Genomic DNA, 19,335 nt, shown 5'->3' with positions numbered 1-19,335 from the left:
CGAAGCTTATTTGGCGGAGGCTCTTTTCGTTGATTTGTGTCCTGCAACAAACGGGGATTGTAATTGCCGCCTTTAAATTCCTCCTCCTCCTCCTCTCGCTACTGATCCCAATTTTCAATTACTTTACACCCTTTCAAATTCTTGATAAAGAGACAGAGAAATTGAGATTTGGAACGCCTTGAGTTTAATAGCGTGGAAATGAAACCTTTGACAATCAAATTAACATTCCGCTCAATTCTACAAAGGATTGTCAGGGTGGTAGCGATATTTCACAACCAGCTAGGTTACAAACAGTCTTTTAGAATTAAGGGGAAATAACATTGATAATGTCATAGATAAAATTAACCTCTATCCATTAGTACTAAGCTACTTTAACCTACATAAGCCATAGATCGAGTAATTAAAGTTTTTAAAATATTCGCGTTTTCCACGGAAATATTTTAGGACATCAGAACTATGGAAATTTAAAATTGCCCTCTATCAGCCTATGTACATTGGTACAGTACCAAGTTACTTGAACCTACATAAACCAAAAGTCCAAATTGTCATACCAAATATAATAATACCACTTAGAGTACTAATACACAGTGGTCGAGAAAATCTTCGAAAATTCATTGGAACAATTTTGTAGTTCAAACTAGGATGAACCAAAAAAAAATATATATTATAAAAATCCTACCCAGTTAAAGATAATCATTTTCCATTGAAAATGATCCCTGAAACTTCGTTGAAAAACTTTTATCACTTACCAACTGTTAAAAAAAAAAAAACAAGAGTTGAGCGCCCACTCGTAAAAACTCAACTTTTATCTCTTCCTTTTTTTTTCAAAATAATTGTAAACTGGCTCAAAAAACAGATTCAAGCAATAATTTGACAGTAACATTATTGTGATGGACGAGAAAAATCTCAAAAGAAAAAAAAACCTTCCCCCAAACACAATTTATTCCAGACTGAATTTACAACGCGTACAAAGCTACATTCAATCTTTTTTCTTATCTTTATCTCCACTTTAAATAATGGTATAAACTTAATGTGAGATTTTGGTGGTAAAAATAGCCCAAAAAGGGATAAGACAAATAAGGTACTTATCTACTCTCACGTTTAAATGTATAAACGAAGTATCTTATTACCTCTAACCCTTAAAAGATACGGCTTTTTAGCTATGAGTTGTTTAAGGGATAAAATCTGATATCTATTTAGGCTTAGGTTATCTGGAATAAGACGTAGTGCCTCTAAGATTCCAGTCAAAATCGTATTGGGATAAATCTATCCCTTTGTGGGTGTGTGTTAAGAATACAGTGAAATCAAGAATAACTTCAATCATTAAATGAATATTTTTGTAATTCGTAAAATGGTTGCGACAAAAACGATTCGATTTACAAACCCACGTCAAAAGTTTATAGATAAAAACAAAAAGAATACTTCGTTCACAGTTCCCAGCCTTTGCGCCAGTAGATGCCATGTAAAATGAGAAGCGGACGACCCTACTGTCATAAGCCTCATCGATGCAAAAAAAGGGAGTTAGCAACCCTCGGTATCGAGACATAAAAGAGGGTTGACCCATAGCCGTCTCTGCGCCGAAAAGCTATTTGGAAGGCAAAGTTTTACCCCCGTGTCTTTCCCTTTTAGTTATATCTAACCATACGCAGCAGAGGGAGGGTTGGCACTATTCTGGTGGTGGGGTTTCACCTTACAATGCGCGAGCGAACGTCAATGAACTACACTTTTGGTTTTTATCCGTGAACTTTTGCTCGCGCTATAGAAAATTAGAATTGGATATCGAAATTGTTCATGGATGTCTAAAGTACATTCCTCGATAAAGTTTGTCGAAGAGATGGGGAATAGGGATAAGGGGGATAAAGCTTCTAGAATGTGTTCCGACAGAGGGTGTAAGACCATTACGTAGTGGCAAGAGCGCAAATAACTGTTATCAAACACGGAGAACGGATAGATAGAATATAGAACAAAACTGACTGATCTTCGGAAAGACGCGTGATCATCGTTTTCAAGAGAGTGCTAAACCAAAAGTTGGGCCGCTTGTTGCTGACATAAAAGCCTAGCCCCTTTTTGGGCGCCAAAAACTACTACCACCTCCCCCCTCCCCTCTCCTCCCCCCTTTGAGGGTTATAGAAAGAAAGCCTCTCTCCATAACCAGATAAAGATACTTCAATAGGGAAGCTCAAGAGCTGAACGGAGAGATTCTGCTGGGGGAAGCGGAGAAAGAGGAGGAAATAGTTTCATCCCTAAATTTTAAGGACAATCCAGGAGGATGACGATATTATTGGGGTTATTTTTACAGAGTAGGTCGACCGCCAGACATGATTGATAGATTATACCAGAAACGTTTTAAAATAACAGTGTAAAACTGAAAACTTTGAATTGGAAGGGGTTTCCATAGCCTGAAAAAAAATCTCACCCCTCTTACATTATGGGTATAAAAAGACTAGATGACCTCTATGACCCCCCTCTAATTTATAAGCTCCCGTATCGAAAATGACAGTCAAAAGACTTTTTCCCTGGAAAAAAGGGCATATTTTGTTTCACAAATTTGAAATTTATCTCTCAATATAGGGGTATACAGTCTTTTTGATCGAATGGTTCAATAAGTACCTCGTTGGTTTATTGTATAGCTAAAGATTTACAATTTTAAATTACGCAGTTTCGCAGTTTTGGCGCGACGATAGGCTAAATGTAGAACCAGGAATACATAGATTTTTTCGACTTGGAATCTTTAAACGACCATAGACCCCATACTAACATCTGGTTTAAGGAAAGGGGAAGGGCTAAACCACCAGCTCTTCCTTCCTCGCATCTCATTGGTTATTCGAATTTATACGATATGTTTTTGATAACTCTGTTGCGGCGCGCGTAGGTCGCAAGACGCGGAGATATCACGTGATTAATCAGCTCGAATAAATTATGCCTGACGTCAGGGTGACAATTTTTACACCTCCACCTCTTTAGTTCAAGCAGAAAGTCCCAGAAAATGGTCTCTTAAAGATCCCAAGTGGAAGAAATCTATGTATTCTTATAGAACCAATAGAAACAGCGGACAGGTTGGGCTATCTTTTGGTGAAGGCCTAAACCTTTAGTATTTTTGGATAAAACATATCCTCGCAGTGTTTCGTCTTATTAATTCCATCCATGGTGCAGCGGTACTTAGTTTATTTCCATAAACATTGTATATCACCAGCGATTTTAAAAACATCTTTCATTGAGTCAAAAGCATGCATCACAATCACTTTTTTTTTCAGTTTTCACTCTGTCAATTAGTATTTATCACCATATATAGCTATACTTCATATCGCGGGGACGAAGCAGCTGGGGTTCGTAGGGTATATACACCCAGAATTAGTATAGCCCCTGCTGACCCAGAGGGTATGTTTTAAGAATTAAAGAGTGTCATGCTCAAGCAAGCGAAACCGATTAGCTTTTGGGGTATAGGGGGTTACGCTACAATGACACGAGTTTAGTCTAATTATAGGCTTAACACTGACTGAATGATATACTCCCATTTTTAGGGAGCACGTGCGTGGGTCACTTTTAATCGCGCGGTGTAGAACACTTCCTATGACTGACGCCCAGTCCCTTACCTTCAAATACGTCGATTAATAAACCAAGTATCCGACACCCTTAACCTTAGTAGTAATATTGTTTTCGGACGTGCAAATTTAGCTTATATTTTTGTTTAACCTCAACGCTTCCGATGCTGACCAGAGCAACAACCAATCTAATTACCTACTCTTACGTGATCATCCATCTAATTATTTATTTCGCATTGCATTAAGTTCGTGTAGTCGATCAGCACATGTTATACTGATGGCTATATAGGTTCATAGTGTTATCTGTATTTTTCGCTTTCAATTTAGGCTTAGCTATATTTTCTTTTACATCTGTCAAATTTAACATTCAAATCAATGGTTAGTCATATAAGATATATGACGATTATCGTAGTATTTCAGAAGGATAGATAACATATTAATAGGGTTCTAATGACAGTTCAGGGGAAAGGCCGGAGTAGCGCATCGGGGAGTTTGAATATGACACAAAATGGTCAGGCGGGGTTTTGAGAATTTTAACCAAGCCATGCAGGGAATTTGAAAATGGACCACAAAGGTCAGGGGGTTCTAAGAATTTTAAACCAATTAAGGTAATTTGAAAATGGCTCAAAAAAGGTCAGGGGGTTCTAAGAATTTTAACCAAAACAAGTCAGAGAAATTGAAAACGGCCCATGGAGGTCAAGTTGAAGTATATTTACTTAACAAACATCCCATTTAACAATGACAACTAACTCTTTTGTTTGGCCTTAAAAACCCGGAGGAAATGGAGATCTATCCGCTTTTGGTGTTACGCGTAAATTAAAATACAATGTCATTTGGTTATGCATAACCAAATAAAGCTAAGGAAACGGTCCCCATTACGACGTCACAATTGGGAAAACAAGATCGCCAGTATTTCGCGGTTGGTTTGAATTTCAATACATCTAACGTACTTTACTTAATTTTAACCGCTTTAGTCGAGATTTTTTGTATCACACATAATTTTAGGCGCATTTTTCTACCTAAAACTGCCGCCATCTAATACTAGTCGGAAAAGATTGGTTCTATCCCTTTAAAGTTATACTTACATATATATGAAATATTACGAGAAACAGTCAATATTTTACGTCTAAAACTGGACCTTTTTTCTTATTCTTGACCCCTTCCTGGTAAAGGCAGATTATGAGTGGTTCATACAATCTTCAAATTGGTTTTTGATATTAAATAATTACTATAAACTATAAACCTAAGGTTTAAACCCGTAGTTAAACTCTTATTGGATAATTTGGAGGTCTGAATTGACTAATTATTAAGGACTAATTATGAATATGAAACCATTTTCAACATTGCGGTAAAAACCAGAGTGAAAACTGAAGCTTCCCTGTAAAACTTTGGCACGTATATTTAGGGATATTCGCTCGACCCATTCTGATTGGCTACCCGGGAAATCTACAAAATCAATCTACAAGTTTCGCGGTACCGTGACGTCACAAACATTTAATGTTTTGGTTTTGGTTTTGGACTTTGGTTAGCTTGAGCAGAGCAATGAGTAGTGTGTCTGCTGTTTGATATAAGAAGTCGTCCATTTAAACCTATTTTCTTGAATTTCTTCCATCAAATCAAGTAATTATAATATAAATATCTTTATGGTTTCGTAAAAGATAATTTTTCTTCAGTTACCGACGCAATTTAGGCTTAATAAAAACAAGTTGTCACGTTAACACGTAGTATTGATATAGCATACCTAAACGTCCCAAACATTTTTATACATCGTCATTACGCTAATTTCACATTAATTAAGATGACTTTGCTAGTTTTAAATTAATCATGATTAAACCCAAATTTTTCAAACAAAGCCCGGTTTAGTGCGTTTTAAATTATGTTATAAAATTAGACTGTGAATGTGTGTAATAAACATTGTCCTATCATTTCTCAAACTCTTGTATAACAACATTTTAAGCCTAAAAAAACGTACTTTTAAGGGTTCCTTTTGGTCTATTTCTAGGGTTTTCCTGATAATCGCGAGATGGGAGGTGCTTTGAGTAGAGGAGAGGATAATGATGAACTTGTTGACTATTTAGTGGAAGCTGGATTTATTAAAACCATCCTGGTTGAACGCATTTTCCGGGCTGTTGATAGGGCTGATTATTGTTTAGATAGTTCCAAGCAATTAGCCTACAGGCCGGATTTAACACTGAATTATGGAAATTTAAACTTATTAGCACCTTGTATTTATTCAGAGGTGTTGGAATCTCTGAAACTAGAACCTGGACTGTCTTTTCTTAATTTGGGAAGTGGTACTGGGTATTTGAGTACCATGGTTGGGTTGGCAATAGGTAAATCAAAAACCAATGCCTTTCATTGAGGTGGAACTTGATTTATCTTGATCCATTAGGTCCATATGGAGTGAACCACGGTGTGGAACTTCACTTTGATGTCGTGGAGTATGCTGAAATGAAATTAAAAGAATTTAAGGCAAATTCTTTAGCTTTAGACGAATACGAATTTTGCGAGCCGCAGTTTGTTGTTGGGAATTGTTTGCAATTGGATTCTAGTTCTAGGCAATATGATAGGGTTTATTGCGGAAAGAGTTGTCCAAAAGAACACGAAAATTACATGAAAAACCTAATCAAAATTGGCGGAATTCTTTTAATGCCTTTAGGAGACCAGGTCATTGTTATAAGAAATTAACCAACCCCTTCCTTAAATTAATTGAAAGTTTTTCATTAGTTATTACAAATTAAACGAACTAGCCAAGATATCTGGGATACAAAATCAATTCTTCCAGTTTCATTTGCACCATTAATTTTGCCAGCCCAAAACTCGGAAGAAACTGTTAAGCTACGTTAGTATCCCCTTAGGCTAATCTAAATCGCAACAATAACCTTTAATTATTCAACAGCTGATTTTGAACCTCTGACATTAATGGAAGTCTGCCGTTTAAAAATACGTCAAACCCTCAAGAGCAATGTGGATAAGGAACACCCTAATCTCAAAGAACACAAGAGGCGCAATCCCAAACGCAAGAAAGTAATCAGAATTGTCATAGATGAAAGCGAAGACAGTGGTCAAGGCGCCGAACAAGCTGAGCCTTCATTCTATGTTGATGAAGAGTCAGGGGTGTTTTGTAGAATTGTAAACCGTCGTCAACGTTTGAATCGTAGAAGAATGGATAGATTGAATGATGATGGAGATGCATTAAGTTCGTCCAGCGAAGATACTGATGAAGATAGCGATGAAATGGAATCTTCCTTGGAATTGACATTACAGTCCTCTGTTGCAGCATCAACACCAAATTCGGCTATAAAAATAAGAGAGGGTGCGTCAAGAAACCCCTTAGGAGAAGGAACCAGCGGTGGTGGTGGTGGTACTTCTTTACAAGTTCCTCAAAATGGGAAAACGTCAACACCGTCTGATGTTCCTTTATTAAAAACCGAGGAAAAGGCCACCAATAAGTCCTACGATGACGAACGTCTTGAAACCAAATTATTTCGTCATCGTCGCAAAGCCTTGCCAGCTAAAGATGCGGCGACGAATGCTGAACATGGTAGTGATGAAGAAGAAATGGATCCTTCAACCACCATCGAATTTCGTCCTTCAGGTTCATCAGATAGAAAAAGAGCCATCGAAGAAGATGATGATGTGGATGATGACGATATTGAAGATGGGGATGAGGATGACGACGATATTGAATATGGGGATGAGGATGATGACGATATTGAAGATGGGGATGGGAAAAACGCCGATTCATTCCGTAAAAGGCAATCCCCAATTATTTGGACAAGGGTGGCCGATGAAGATACAGATTCAAATGAAGATGACGTTCAAATGGAAGAGGAAAGCTACACGATGCTCATTAGAGAGAAAATTAACCTCCTTCCCATACCAAATCCATTGAAAATGTACCTGAACCATGACCGCAAACTTTAATAACCCTGAATGATTCAGTCGAAACTCTTTTTAAGTATTTTTTCTTTAGTTCTCTCTACAAGTATTTTTTCTAACAATAAAAGCTTGATATCTCCAATCTCAGTCGAAACTCTTTTTATGTATTTTTTCAAACAATAAAAACGTGATATCTCCAATCATAATGGTCTTAATGTTTTTAAATTAGACCTAGGCTTAAAAATATTGTTTAGAGCCCATCGAGATTTGAAAACCCCCATGCTTCTAATACTCTTAGTGAAAAAAAAGTCCGTTATTTGACACCAGATATATATACCGAATCCTCCCTTAAAGTATACGGGAAGAAGCAGCCAGGGAAGAAGGGGACTTTTTAAATCTTAGATGTTGTCGAAGAAGAAGAAAGCGCAAATACAGTATACATCAGAGCGGATTTTTTTAAAGGTAGTGACATTACGAATTTTCTAACGCTTCGTCGCTCATAGTTTAAAGGTGTAGTATAGCGTTTCAGGTATAACCACCTGTTTTTGTAGATTTGTAGATTTGTTTTGTTTTTTAAAAATATTTGACTCTCCAAAAATCTATTAAAAAAAACCTCGTGTTATTTTGGCACTAATTTCAAAAGAATGATAAAATATATCAAGTTAAAGTTTGGTTGTCAATAAAGAAAACAACACCCCACCGTCCCACGTGATTCAAAACAAAATTTCTCTGTCACGTGGATTAGCAAAAACCCCACGTGATTTTCAAAATGAAAATTCTCATGGAATGATTCAAGGATTTCCCATGGCTTTTATTGTTTTTTTTTTGTATTGGGATCCCATATATTTATTTATGTCGGCTGCTGTTTAAACTGCATATGGGCCATCTTTGTCTTGCGGTCTTCGGGTTTCCTTGGAAATTCTGGTGGTATGTACAGGGTGTTTACGATAAGTCTGACGTAAATTAAAGGGCGTGTCCTTAGGGTCAAATTGAGTCACTGGAAAGTGTCACCAGAACATGGATGGGGTCTACAACATTTAGTTACGTGCAGAGATGTGGAATCCCAAACATGAATTGACCCCTAAAACAAGGACAGAGTAGCTTTACATAACCTTTTGCAGACTTCTACCCATTTATTGGTACACTTCTGCTAAATAAAGGTTCAATAACATTCTTTGATTGAAGACTACTGAATTGGCTGATGTATGGTCTTACTCCCTATTACCCCTGTCTTATGGGCCAATCAGTGTTTGGGAACCCATAACTCCGTAACTAAATGTTGCAGAACCCCATGTTCTTAAATTCACTTTCCACTCAGTTTCAGCCTAAGAACACAATCTTTAATTTATGGCAGACTTATCAGAAACACCCTGTATAGTAAGTACTCTTTCGAAGTGCTCATCCCGAGTTTAGGTTATGGCTTAGGTTTTCATTGAGAAATCGAGGGATTAAACTAAGACCTCTGTAAACTGAGATGGCGTTTTTTTTCTCTCTCTCTCTCTCTCTCTAAACATTTGGCCGGAGATGGGTTGGATGTTTTAAAACTTCCCGGTAAAGAAATGAAAAACGTTTGGCAAACACCTTTTCAGGAGTCTAGAAAAATGGAAGCCTTATTTTTATATGGCGATGCCCAGGTCATATTGGGTTTCAAAGATGTTAAAAATAAGCGGGGACCCTTACGTTGGGCCCCCTTTTCAACCATATGCTACCCTAGTCCCGCCTGAAACTACCTTTTTTATCCGCTTCAAGAAACCAAATTCAGTATACAGGGTGTTTGTGAAAGGTCCATCAATAATGAAAGGGCGTATTTATTGGGCCATTTTGAGTCGAAAATGTTCTATGACATTTTTCCGTTCGGGCCACTGTTTTCAAGTTATGATTGGAGTAATTTACGGATGACCCCTTAAATTTAATTAAGAAATTGAAAGACAGCGCTAATTTAATGAAGGGGTCATCCCTAAAATATTCAAATCATAACTCGAAAACCGTGGCTCGGACGGCAAAATGTCATAGAACATTTTCGACTCAAAATGGCCCAATAAATACGCCCTTTCATTATTGATGGACTTTTCACAAACACCCTGTATATGAGAATGCTTTAAAATTAAATAAAGTTATTGCCTAATTTTTCTTAATGCTACTATATTGGGGGGGGGGGTCAAATAGGAGCTCGGAGTTCGACGAATAACGATTGTTTGTTCGCTTCTTGGTTTAGATGTAGTGTTGCCACTGGTCAGGGAAAAATATGCGTGGAAAAAACGAGGAATTTTAACGATGACATCGGAGAATTTGATTTAATAGGGAAGATTTTTAGAGTTTTTGGGATTGTAATAACGAACGTACTTTCCAAATTAAAGTTGACTCTAGACAAGTGTTGCGAGTCATTTGCTCTAGTTCCTTTAGTGCACACATCATTCTTAACAAATATCCCTGTTAATATTGACAACTAATTTTTCTTGTTCTTGTTTTTTGGTCTAAAAAATAATTACGGAAAATCAAATGAAGGAAATTCAGGTAGGCCTAATACCTCTGAAAATGATTTCAAATTGTGGCTACCGTATGAAAGGTCAACCCCCTATTTTTCACTGACCAATATAACAATAATGTCGGTATGATCAAAAAGATCAGTTGAAAATAGGTATGGTTGCACTTTTGTAGAGAGGGGAACCCTTTATGGTGAATACGGTCTAAAAAGGGGCTTCTATTATGACATGTTGGCCATCAGGCTAGCGTCATGACAATCGACAACACACCCCCTACCAGCGCCGAAAAAACTCAACACCCCTGCATCTCTCCAAAATACCATTGAATAGAATAGGTTCTCGAACGATTTCGCTAAATAGGGGCTTAACCCGACACCCGTACAATACCCTGAAAAAAATATATCTTGGGCCCTTTAGGTTTTCTGAGTTAAGCCTAAAGTGTTTAAGAGTTTTTCCAACATAAATACGCTTGAATAATCTTCAAAAGATTTTTAGCTTCAAGCCGATTTCTAATGGAATATTTTTCGCTTACTTCGAAGTGTTTTGTATCGTCAAAAGCAAATAGAAAGCGCCTGAAGAGTCAGGCAGTGAAGAGAGCTACGTTAACATTTCTAGCTGCCATTGCTATCGCTGGGTAGATCAAAAGTTGAACCATATCTTACTCAGCGTCATAGCTTCGTTGCCCGATGAGGGAGTACTGAATGCGGGCTTCTGTATTGTTAATTACGTAGTGTTTCTGATAAATCAGGCATTAAGGTTGATATTCTTTGGGAAAACGATTTTGAGTCGAAAATGTAAAGTTTTCTTCCATCTCTATTTTGCCCTAAAGGGCCACTGTTTTTGAGTTATGATTTACAAGAGAGTTTTAGGGATGGCCCCTTAATTAAATTAGAAATCATTGTCTTTCAATTTTTTAATTAAATTTAAGGGGTCATCCGTAAAATACTCCACCCAATCTTAACTCGAAAACAGTGACTCGGACCGCGAAATGGAGATAGAAGTTACATTTTCGACTCAAAATTGATTTCCCAAAGAACATCCCCTTAATTTATGGCGGACTTATCAGACACGCACTGTATATTTAAATGGATTTTGTTTAATTAATATCTCAACCCCTACTCTATGCATAGGACTAAGTAATTAGCATGATTGCGTAGTAGATAATTAGGACTATCGCGTCTTCAACGGGTTTCCACGTATCATTCACCGAACCATAGTTGTGACGTGTACCAAAGTTGGTAGGTCAAAATATAAAAATGTTTTCGTTTCCCCCTATTTCTAATTCTAAAGCAAATTTGGGTAAAATGTTTTCGTTTGTAAAGTAAAAAGGTACCGCGCGATGTTTACATCCTTTCGGGGGTAAGAGACCCAGGAGGAATCAGGGATGGGGTGGGGGTTTAAAAAACCCCATGCACCGCCGCATTGAAAAGCTCCTTATAAGCCCCTCTGTAATCCGAGATACAATGGGGCAGGACATTCCCCAAAATCGCCGCAACTCACAAGGGAGGGAGGGTTTTAACAACTGTGTTATAAGAGAAATCAGAGAAATCTGCAGCCTCGAATCTCGATCGGTTCTTCTCTTTTCTTTCCCCGGCTGCTCTCTGAGCCCAAAATTTTGGGGGTCCCTTGTGGGGGTAGCGAAAAGGTTGACCACGATTGAATCCTCTATCACAAAACGCGGGAAGTATCAGGGATCCCGAAAAGAACATCGCGTCGTTACTTTACAACAATCTTATGGTGGTAAAAATAAGTCTCAAAGGTTATCTGGAGAATTTGGAACTGCTGGATAATTTATTTCCAAGTTATATTTATATAAAATGAATTTGCCAGCAGATCTTGATGGAACTTTACTTGGCATCTGCGTGGCTGCGTTATCGCTAATGTTCAATCTCTAGTCACGTTAAATAAGGCTTGTAAAACCGACCACTTCTCATAAATTTTCAGTTACAAACAAATTTGCAAGGGTTTTGCCATATATTTTCTGTGAGGTTTGGCTTTTCTCATTGCTAGAGATACGAGTTAATTTCGGAGAACGAGTCACTTACGACATTACTACACGTGATTCCTTGGATATCTCGTGAAATTAGTTGAATTTCACGAGATTTCACCTAAAATCTCGTGAAAATAAAATATTAATTTAATCCTTTAATTTCACCTAACTCCAAATCTCGTGAAAATAAAATAACAAACTTGTTATTTCATTTGAAATAAAGAAACGCAAATGTAAAATTGTAACGTGACCTTTAACCTTTTTCCCACGAATTAAAATCAAATTTCCCCTTGGGATCACCACAATATGTGGAAGTTTACTAACTGGGGGTTTCCAACTAAACTAATCAGATCAAAATTCGGGTCAAACGTCATAGAGCGCGGCGTGTCAGCTTTTGGGCCGGATAAATTATGGTTTCCAGGCAAACACGATTATTCTAAAAACCCCAACCGTTGTCATTCCATTCCCCCCTCATCCATGGTATTGGTGACAATGCCAGTGTGATTAGCTTGTCTGGACTCACACACCAAAAACCTCTGACACCCCGAGCTGTATTGGAGGCCGCTTTTGGGGACCCAGACCCTCTTTTGATTTGGTTAAAGCCGCTTTCAATGGGCCCTGAATTTTTTTCTCCTGGTCATAATGGGACCGTGACGTATGTGTTGGTATATTTTCTTAGGGCGTCATGGTTAGACTTGCTTTGGTTGCTTGCGCTTTTTAGTAACGGTTTCCGCAGGATTTTTTTTTTTTGTAAAGTAAAAAGTCAAACTTGTTGTGTGAATTCATTATACGCGTGAAAATTTGTTTCTGTATGTTTTCCCAGATTTCTTATTTTAGCCTTGACATAAAACTTGCCTGCTTCTTCTCTGCCTTGGCCTTGTTGTGACCCTAACAGTTTCATTTAGGTTTTAGCGGGTCAGAGGTTAACTATTAGGCCAGGGTAGGTTGCTTCACGTAAAGTGAAATGGTTAAATAAGGATTAGCGTCATTTAAAAGGGGTCAGAGGTTAACTATAAATAGTTTTCAGAAAATGGTACCAATCCTCCATGTCTGAAAACTATAGATTGCTTCAGGTTAGGGGACGTTAAGTGAAATGGTTAATTAAGGATATAGTCATTTAAACATTTTAATTAAAATGATCACCGTTTTTAAAAATTTTAAATGATTTAATCGCGACGAATACAAAACATTCTAAAAGCTCAATCAACCTAGATATGATTTATTTAATCTAATCACGATTAAATGTGAATTAATCAATCAGTTGGTGTTTAATAGAAGTTAATTTTAAATTTCGATTAGAAATCCTTGGATTCGATCAAATCAACCCAAACGATACGGAGAGGGGGAGAGGGTATGAGTTTGGTGAAAACATATTTTGATTGAATCCTTCATAAGAGGCTTTACACCCTAACCCTAATGTGTTACCATCATCCTGGCCTGTTTCTACCAAGCATATGTTTTGCCTTTCACATTCGTCAATTGTCGACGAAGAGAGAGACCCATCCACATGCAAAACGAACGTGAAAGAGGTGGGGGGGGGTTGCCGAAATTGTGTCCACCATCGGGAACGAAGCAAGTCAACCAACTACGCTTGTTGTTCTTTGATCTAACTCGGCAAGGGTCCCGGACCGGGAAATCAGATACTCTTTTGTCAGAAGCTTGAGGTCCCTGGTACACAGTACCATGGTCCGGTCCCGTCCGATTTCAACCGACCTCTCTCTCTCTAAGCGGTTTCTTTTTTCTTCTGTCTCTATTGGGTCCCTGTTAGTGTTACATCTTCTTTCCAATTGAAAGCCCACGCGAGGGGACACTCGCTGTTAACGCGATACACACTGTTCAGTGTGTTAAATGTAATCTCTTTCGAAACTAGCGAGAGTGTCGAATCCCTCTTTGGGGTCCCGACTAGGATTTGAAGGGGGGTTCCCCGCAAAGAGTGAGGACCCTTTTGTTGTGGTTCAAATTTCGGCTTGTACCCATGTATCGCTAACACGAAAACTTGTTATTGTAGCCGTTTCGAATTTGAGCATGGAGACTTATTCCATAGCCAACTCCTCTCCCCTCCTCTTGGGGTGCGGGTGAAGTTCCCCCAAATGTTTTGTTAACTTCCTCGTGTTTGGAGACCCACAGAATTATTTATGCCTCCAGGGAGCGTTTTACCAACCAACCTTTGGCGTTAGAGGATAAATATTAAAATACGTAAGTTAGGCCTAGGTGTGTTTCGCTTGAGACATTAATTTTCGATAAACAATGAAAGTTATGTAATAATTTTCGAAATTAGGGGTTCGATATTTCACTTGTATTTAAAACCAAATTAAAAACATTACGTAAGTTCTATAAAATACAGGGTGATACACCATAAACAAATTATGATTGGAGTGTTTTACGGATGACCCTTTAATTAAGAAACTGAAAGACAATGATTTCTAATTAAATTAAGGGGTCATCCCTAAAACACTCTTCAAACCTCGAAAACAGTGGCCCAGACGGCAAAATGGAGATAGAAGTTACATTTTCGGCTCAAAGTGGATTTCCCATTGTACTTAGATCCTTTAATTACCCTTTATGAAACACCCTGTATATTCTAAAGCCTGATACTTAATTCCTACTGTTTGTAACGCTACACTGCAAGCCTTACAGAGAGCCAAGTTCGACAAGGACGCTTGTTAATTTTTTGGTAGCCCACTTGCTCATTTGGTGTCGCTTTTAAGAGAATCCATGACCTACGTCACTCCACTTAGTAACCAGCATCAAACTTATGCTGAAAGATATAAACTTATGATATACGCATTAAGGTACAAGACGCATTGATACATTTTTGTTACAAAACCCACGGATACAATGTTACCGGACCTTTTAGAGAATTTAGGGAATTTTTTTTAGATGTTCCCCGTGCCAGAATGAAAAGAAATATTATATAAAAATGATCATTTTTTAAAAGCTACACGCGGAGATTCCCGCGTACAATGGGCCGCGCATGGCTTATACCTTACGTGACGTATGACGCAGTCGTCCGTCCCCTCCCCAAGTCACCCTTATTGTATCCTTCTTCAAAAGGAGAGTACGCTATACTTACAAAGATATGACCACCATTTTTTTATGAAATAGTGGTGGCAACCTCTCCCCCTCTCTGAATAAATTACAATTCCATATTGTAGGATAATATTTGTAAGCTTTAAAAATATTGTAAGCTTATTCTTGTAGTAAAGACGCATGTTGCTTCGCCGAGAAAGGTTTTTTATGTTACGGGGGAAAAAATGGGTGACATCTTTATTTCCACGTTCTAGCTTTGATAGCGAAGAAGCAAGTTGTTGCGTTGGGTTGGGTTGGGATTGGACAAGGGGAAAATCACTTTTTTTACTCTATTTTCACGAGATTCAAATCCCTATTCCTCAAATTTCACGAGATTCAAATCCCTATTCCTTAATTTTTCACGAGATTCAAATCCCTATTCCTCAATTTTTCACGAGATTCAAATCCCTATTCCTCAGTTTTTCAGGAGATTTAAATCAAAATTCCTCAAATTTCACGAGATTCAACTTCCATCCGGTTTAATTCTTCTCACATTTCACGAGTTTCAAAGTTCTATCCGGTTTAATTCTTCTCACATTTCACGAGTTTAAAGTTCTATTCGGTTTAATTCTACTCAAATTTCACGAGATTCAAACTCATAATAATTCGGTTTAATTCTTCTCAAATTTCACGAGACCCAAACTCATATGAATTCGGTTTAATTTCCCTCTAATTTCACGAGATTAAAACTCCTATTCAGTTTAATTTTCCTCTAATTTCACGAGATTCAAACTCCTATTCGTCTTAATCTTCCTCAAATTTCACTAGATTCAACTACGTATTCCACCTCCTAAAAATATCACGAGATCCAAACATCTCTCTTCCTCAAAATTCTAAAATTTCCCCATGATGAAAATCCCTATTCCGTGAAAATAAGGTGACTTACCCCTCGATATGGTGTATCGTCCCAACTCAGCGTAGCTAAAAACTCTGGGGTTTTAAATTTTATTGTTACATTAGGGAAACCTCGGAAACAGAATAGATTCAACGTGGCGTGATGGTTATACACTAGTAAACGCGCCGGGACAAAATATAGTAATACTAACTTGACATATTTTTTCTTCTTTTTCCTTCTTCTCCTTCTTCTTGGATTCTTTTGTAATCTTGAGGAATAAGGCTTTAGTCGTAGGCCTGCCTAACTTGTACTTGCGGCAACGCTTTGATTTCAGGGAAGTTCCCCTTATGGACGGTACAATAAACGGTGTTAGTTTACCCTTATCCCTTACCTTACTATACATTTCCCATGCTTTCCTGACTTTAAACTTAACGTTTTAAGGGACGGGTTTAACTGGTATGTAGTTTAACTAAAGATATACATACATATACGCCTCTCGTTTATGATATCATTTGGGTTGGTGACTTGGTGTGGTGTTATATACCCCTTTTCTCGACACCGTGTTCTTGATTGTAGACATTAAGGTGGGTTTGAGCGACACTTCTAACTATATCTAATGATGATTTAGGGTTGGAACTGGTTTCCATATAGGAGTTCCAGGTCTATAAGGCCGTTTTTAACCGTAACTTTGGTTCTATGGTACTTGGAGTAAAATTGAAGGTACCATTGGAAACTGTAAATTCCATACAGTAATCGCACCAAATATCACGAGAATCGCGTTTAAAATTTTGTCTCAGCAACTATAAATGTAAATTAATAGCAACTTTGGTTTCATTAATTGCAACTTTGGTTTCACTAATTGCAACTTTGGTTCAATGGTACTTAGAGTTATATTAAAAGCACCACATTGGAAAGAAAAGATTCCATAGAGTAATCGTTCCAAGTATCATTAAATTTGCTTTGGTGCTTGCATGCGCCTTAGAACTTCATCCGACAAACCATTTGAACGCACTGCAAAACTTTAAAAATAGCAAATCATTCAAGTTGATTTTCATTTTTTCAATAAAGTTAATATTATCTCTGACGCTATAGCTATAGATAAATTGGTTCACTAAGAAAATTGTCGCCATTTGAATCACATACATATATAGAATGGAGAATAACAAGAAAACAAGCTCAGTCTCTCTCTCTCTCTCAAATCATTTAAGTGGCAAATATTAATCAAGGCTCGTTTCTTTTCGTTTCGCCTTTTCTCAATAGAAGGGTGGTGTATGTTTTATTCCATATATACACACACAGATTATTGTACGTAACGTTTTGAAAATATTTTCTATTAGATGTATTTAAACTTTGCGACCTTTATTTTTATCTATAGTTTGTCTGCGGAGCACATAGCTAGAGTAACTTGCACATATAGAAGTCAATTCAATTCGAAGTTATTAGCGTTGTTTTTTTTGCAAAAATATCTATGGATAATTTTCACTATTGTTGGGGCTATACATCAAATTCCTCCCCCCTCACCCTCGGCTTATAGACTTCAGTGCAGTGCAGTGTTGTCAGGCCCTCTGCTAGTCAAGTTGGTCAAGTACCGATTCAAACTGAACTGCTTATCAGCGGCCTGGCAACACTGGGAGAACGGCAAAAAACCCCTTCAGTATAATGGAACGGTATGTTCGAGTATATAAAGTGATCCGTTAGCTTTCTCTAGTATATCAAGGGATCCGTTAGCTTTCTTTATAGTATATCAAGGTTAATTTTCTCTCTAGTATATCAAGGTTAATTTTCTCTCTAGTATATCAAGGTTAATTTTCTCTCTAGTATATCAAGGTTAATTTTCTCTCTAGTATATCAAGGTTAATTTTCTCTCTAGTATATCAAGGTTAATTTTCTCTCTAGTATATCAAGGTTAATTTTCTCTCTAGTATTTCAAGGTTAATTTTCTCTCTAGTATATCAAGGTTAATTTTCTCTCTAGTATATCAAGGTTAATTTTCTCTCTAGTATATCAAGGTTAATTTTCTCTCTAGTATATTAAGGTTAATTTTCTCTCTAGTATATCAAGGTTAATTTTCTAAATTTAATTTCAGAAATCACTGTTTAAAGCTCGAAGGGGATGTAAATGATTAGCGTCTGTAGTTTAATGGTATATCAAGGTCACTTTTTGTTTGAAGTCATATATAGACGTCTTAATTGAATCCATATACAGAATGTTCCGTCTTAAGGCAACAAGGTGGTCCATTTTAGCCCCGACATTTTGAAAAGTTTTGATAACTTCGTGGATAGAGCGTATCTTTTTGGGGAATTGCATATAGGAAGAGCAATTGGTACGTCTTTTGTTGTCGGTCCTTGAGTCAATCTGTGCTCGACGATAAATAGTTTTGGCGTCCTATTGTCGGCAACATTCATTGAGCGCGTCAAACGGCCTCCCTCGCACCCTCCTCCCTCTCTTACTAGACCGGCCTTTTCTTCCATCATCATATAACAGGAATTATTCTGATTTCACGCACGCAACGCTAAATTAATATGGTTAAATTGGATTGAATATCGCGTCTCCTAGACTAGCTAACCAGTCTAGCTGTCCATCCATATATGGGACGCGTCATGCGTCATGCCAAAGATATGTAATCGGATAGGTCGCAATGGGAAAACCCCTGGGAAAAATTTATAGAATAATTTAACAAATATTGGATTTGATTTTAGTAAATTAATTTGAAATAATTTATTTAATATTTAATTTTTAAACCTATTTCCCAACCTATTTTTTACTTCTCGCTAAGCCTAAATTAAATCAATCGATCGATTTTAAATTAACTATATAAATAAGAATCCTTTTTATTATTGTCATTGTCAGTGATGAAAATTTCAGCGCGCGCCCGCCGACAAACTTTAAATTAACTTTAAACATTTCCAAGAATAGATAACCAAAGAATGGTTGACTTAAAGGCAATTTTAAATACGTTGTAACATTAACTTACCCATTCCCTTTGTATCTATACGAATCTTTGTCGCGTCAAAATGATGATCCCTGATTGAAATACGTTGTTAAAGGCGCGAAATGTCGCAGACAATTCGGCGACAGTGTCTCTATCCAATTTAGAATGTTCAAGCCCGTATCACAAAACATATCCTAGTTTGTCACTTAAAATATATATATATCATAGAGCTGGCGACGTCAATTTCGCTAAATAACTCTCGATCAATCGATTTTTAAAGGAATGGTTGGTTGTACTTGTACGCTTATGTAGGACTGTTATCTCCGAAGACCCACTTGACCTAAGAACGTCGTTAAGAAGTCGAAAGTAGAGTTTTAGTTTTAGGAACGTTGATTGGTTGATCTTCTTAAGGTGATAAATACCCCAAACATATTTTGTTAGGTAAGGGCAGGGTTAGGCGTTAGCTGCAATTTCTCTGCAAGGAAAATATTTAACTAATTAATTCGGCTTTGATTGATCAGGGAAAGCGTATGAAATTACTTTTAATTTATATTATATATATTTCACAATCCCTTTAAGGAAATAAATTCGACTTAATGGGG

At 37.3% G+C, this 19,335-nt stretch overlaps 1 protein-coding gene and 1 long non-coding RNA gene across 2 annotated transcripts; one reads left to right on the top strand and one right to left on the bottom strand.

Moving 5' to 3' along the window:
* Positions 1–161: 161 nt before the first annotated feature.
* Positions 162–19,156, bottom strand: LOC149673673 (uncharacterized). Its single transcript, XR_016366900.1, has 3 exons — positions 18,776–19,156; positions 5,807–5,988; positions 162–5,733 (listed from the first exon to the last, which is right to left on the bottom strand). It is a non-coding gene; the product is annotated as an uncharacterized LOC149673673 (long non-coding RNA).
* LOC149673674 (uncharacterized) lies at positions 5,566–7,630 on the top strand. The gene is made up of 4 exons (XM_089839320.1): positions 5,566–5,875; positions 5,935–6,209; positions 6,270–6,384; positions 6,442–7,630. Exons 1-4 carry the CDS (start codon positions 5,566–5,568, stop codon positions 7,467–7,469), a joined length of 1,728 nt encoding a protein of 575 aa, XP_089695446.1. The 3' UTR covers positions 7,470–7,630.
* Positions 19,157–19,335: the final 179 nt, after the last annotated feature.

This window comes from Phalangium opilio, unplaced genomic scaffold, assembly GCF_054372755.1.
Source record: "Phalangium opilio isolate 3A_F unplaced genomic scaffold, DU_Popi_V2 ptg000048l_1, whole genome shotgun sequence".
Taxonomy (NCBI): Eukaryota; Metazoa; Arthropoda; class Arachnida; order Opiliones; family Phalangiidae; genus Phalangium; species Phalangium opilio.
Note: the sequence above shows the minus strand (reverse complement) of the source record. Positions and strands in the feature narration are given on the sequence as shown.

Coding starts and splice junctions, on each gene's coding strand:
- LOC149673674 (XM_089839320.1), top strand. CDS start 5,566: ATGGGAGGTGCTTTGAGTAGAGGAGAGGATAATGATGAACTTGTTGAC. Junction 5,876..5,934: donor CATGGTTGGGTTGGCAATAG/GTAAATCAAAAA, acceptor TTGATCCATTAG/GTCCATATGGAGTGAACCAC. Junction 6,210..6,269: donor TAATGCCTTTAGGAGACCAG/GTCATTGTTATA, acceptor GTTTTTCATTAG/TTATTACAAATTAAACGAAC.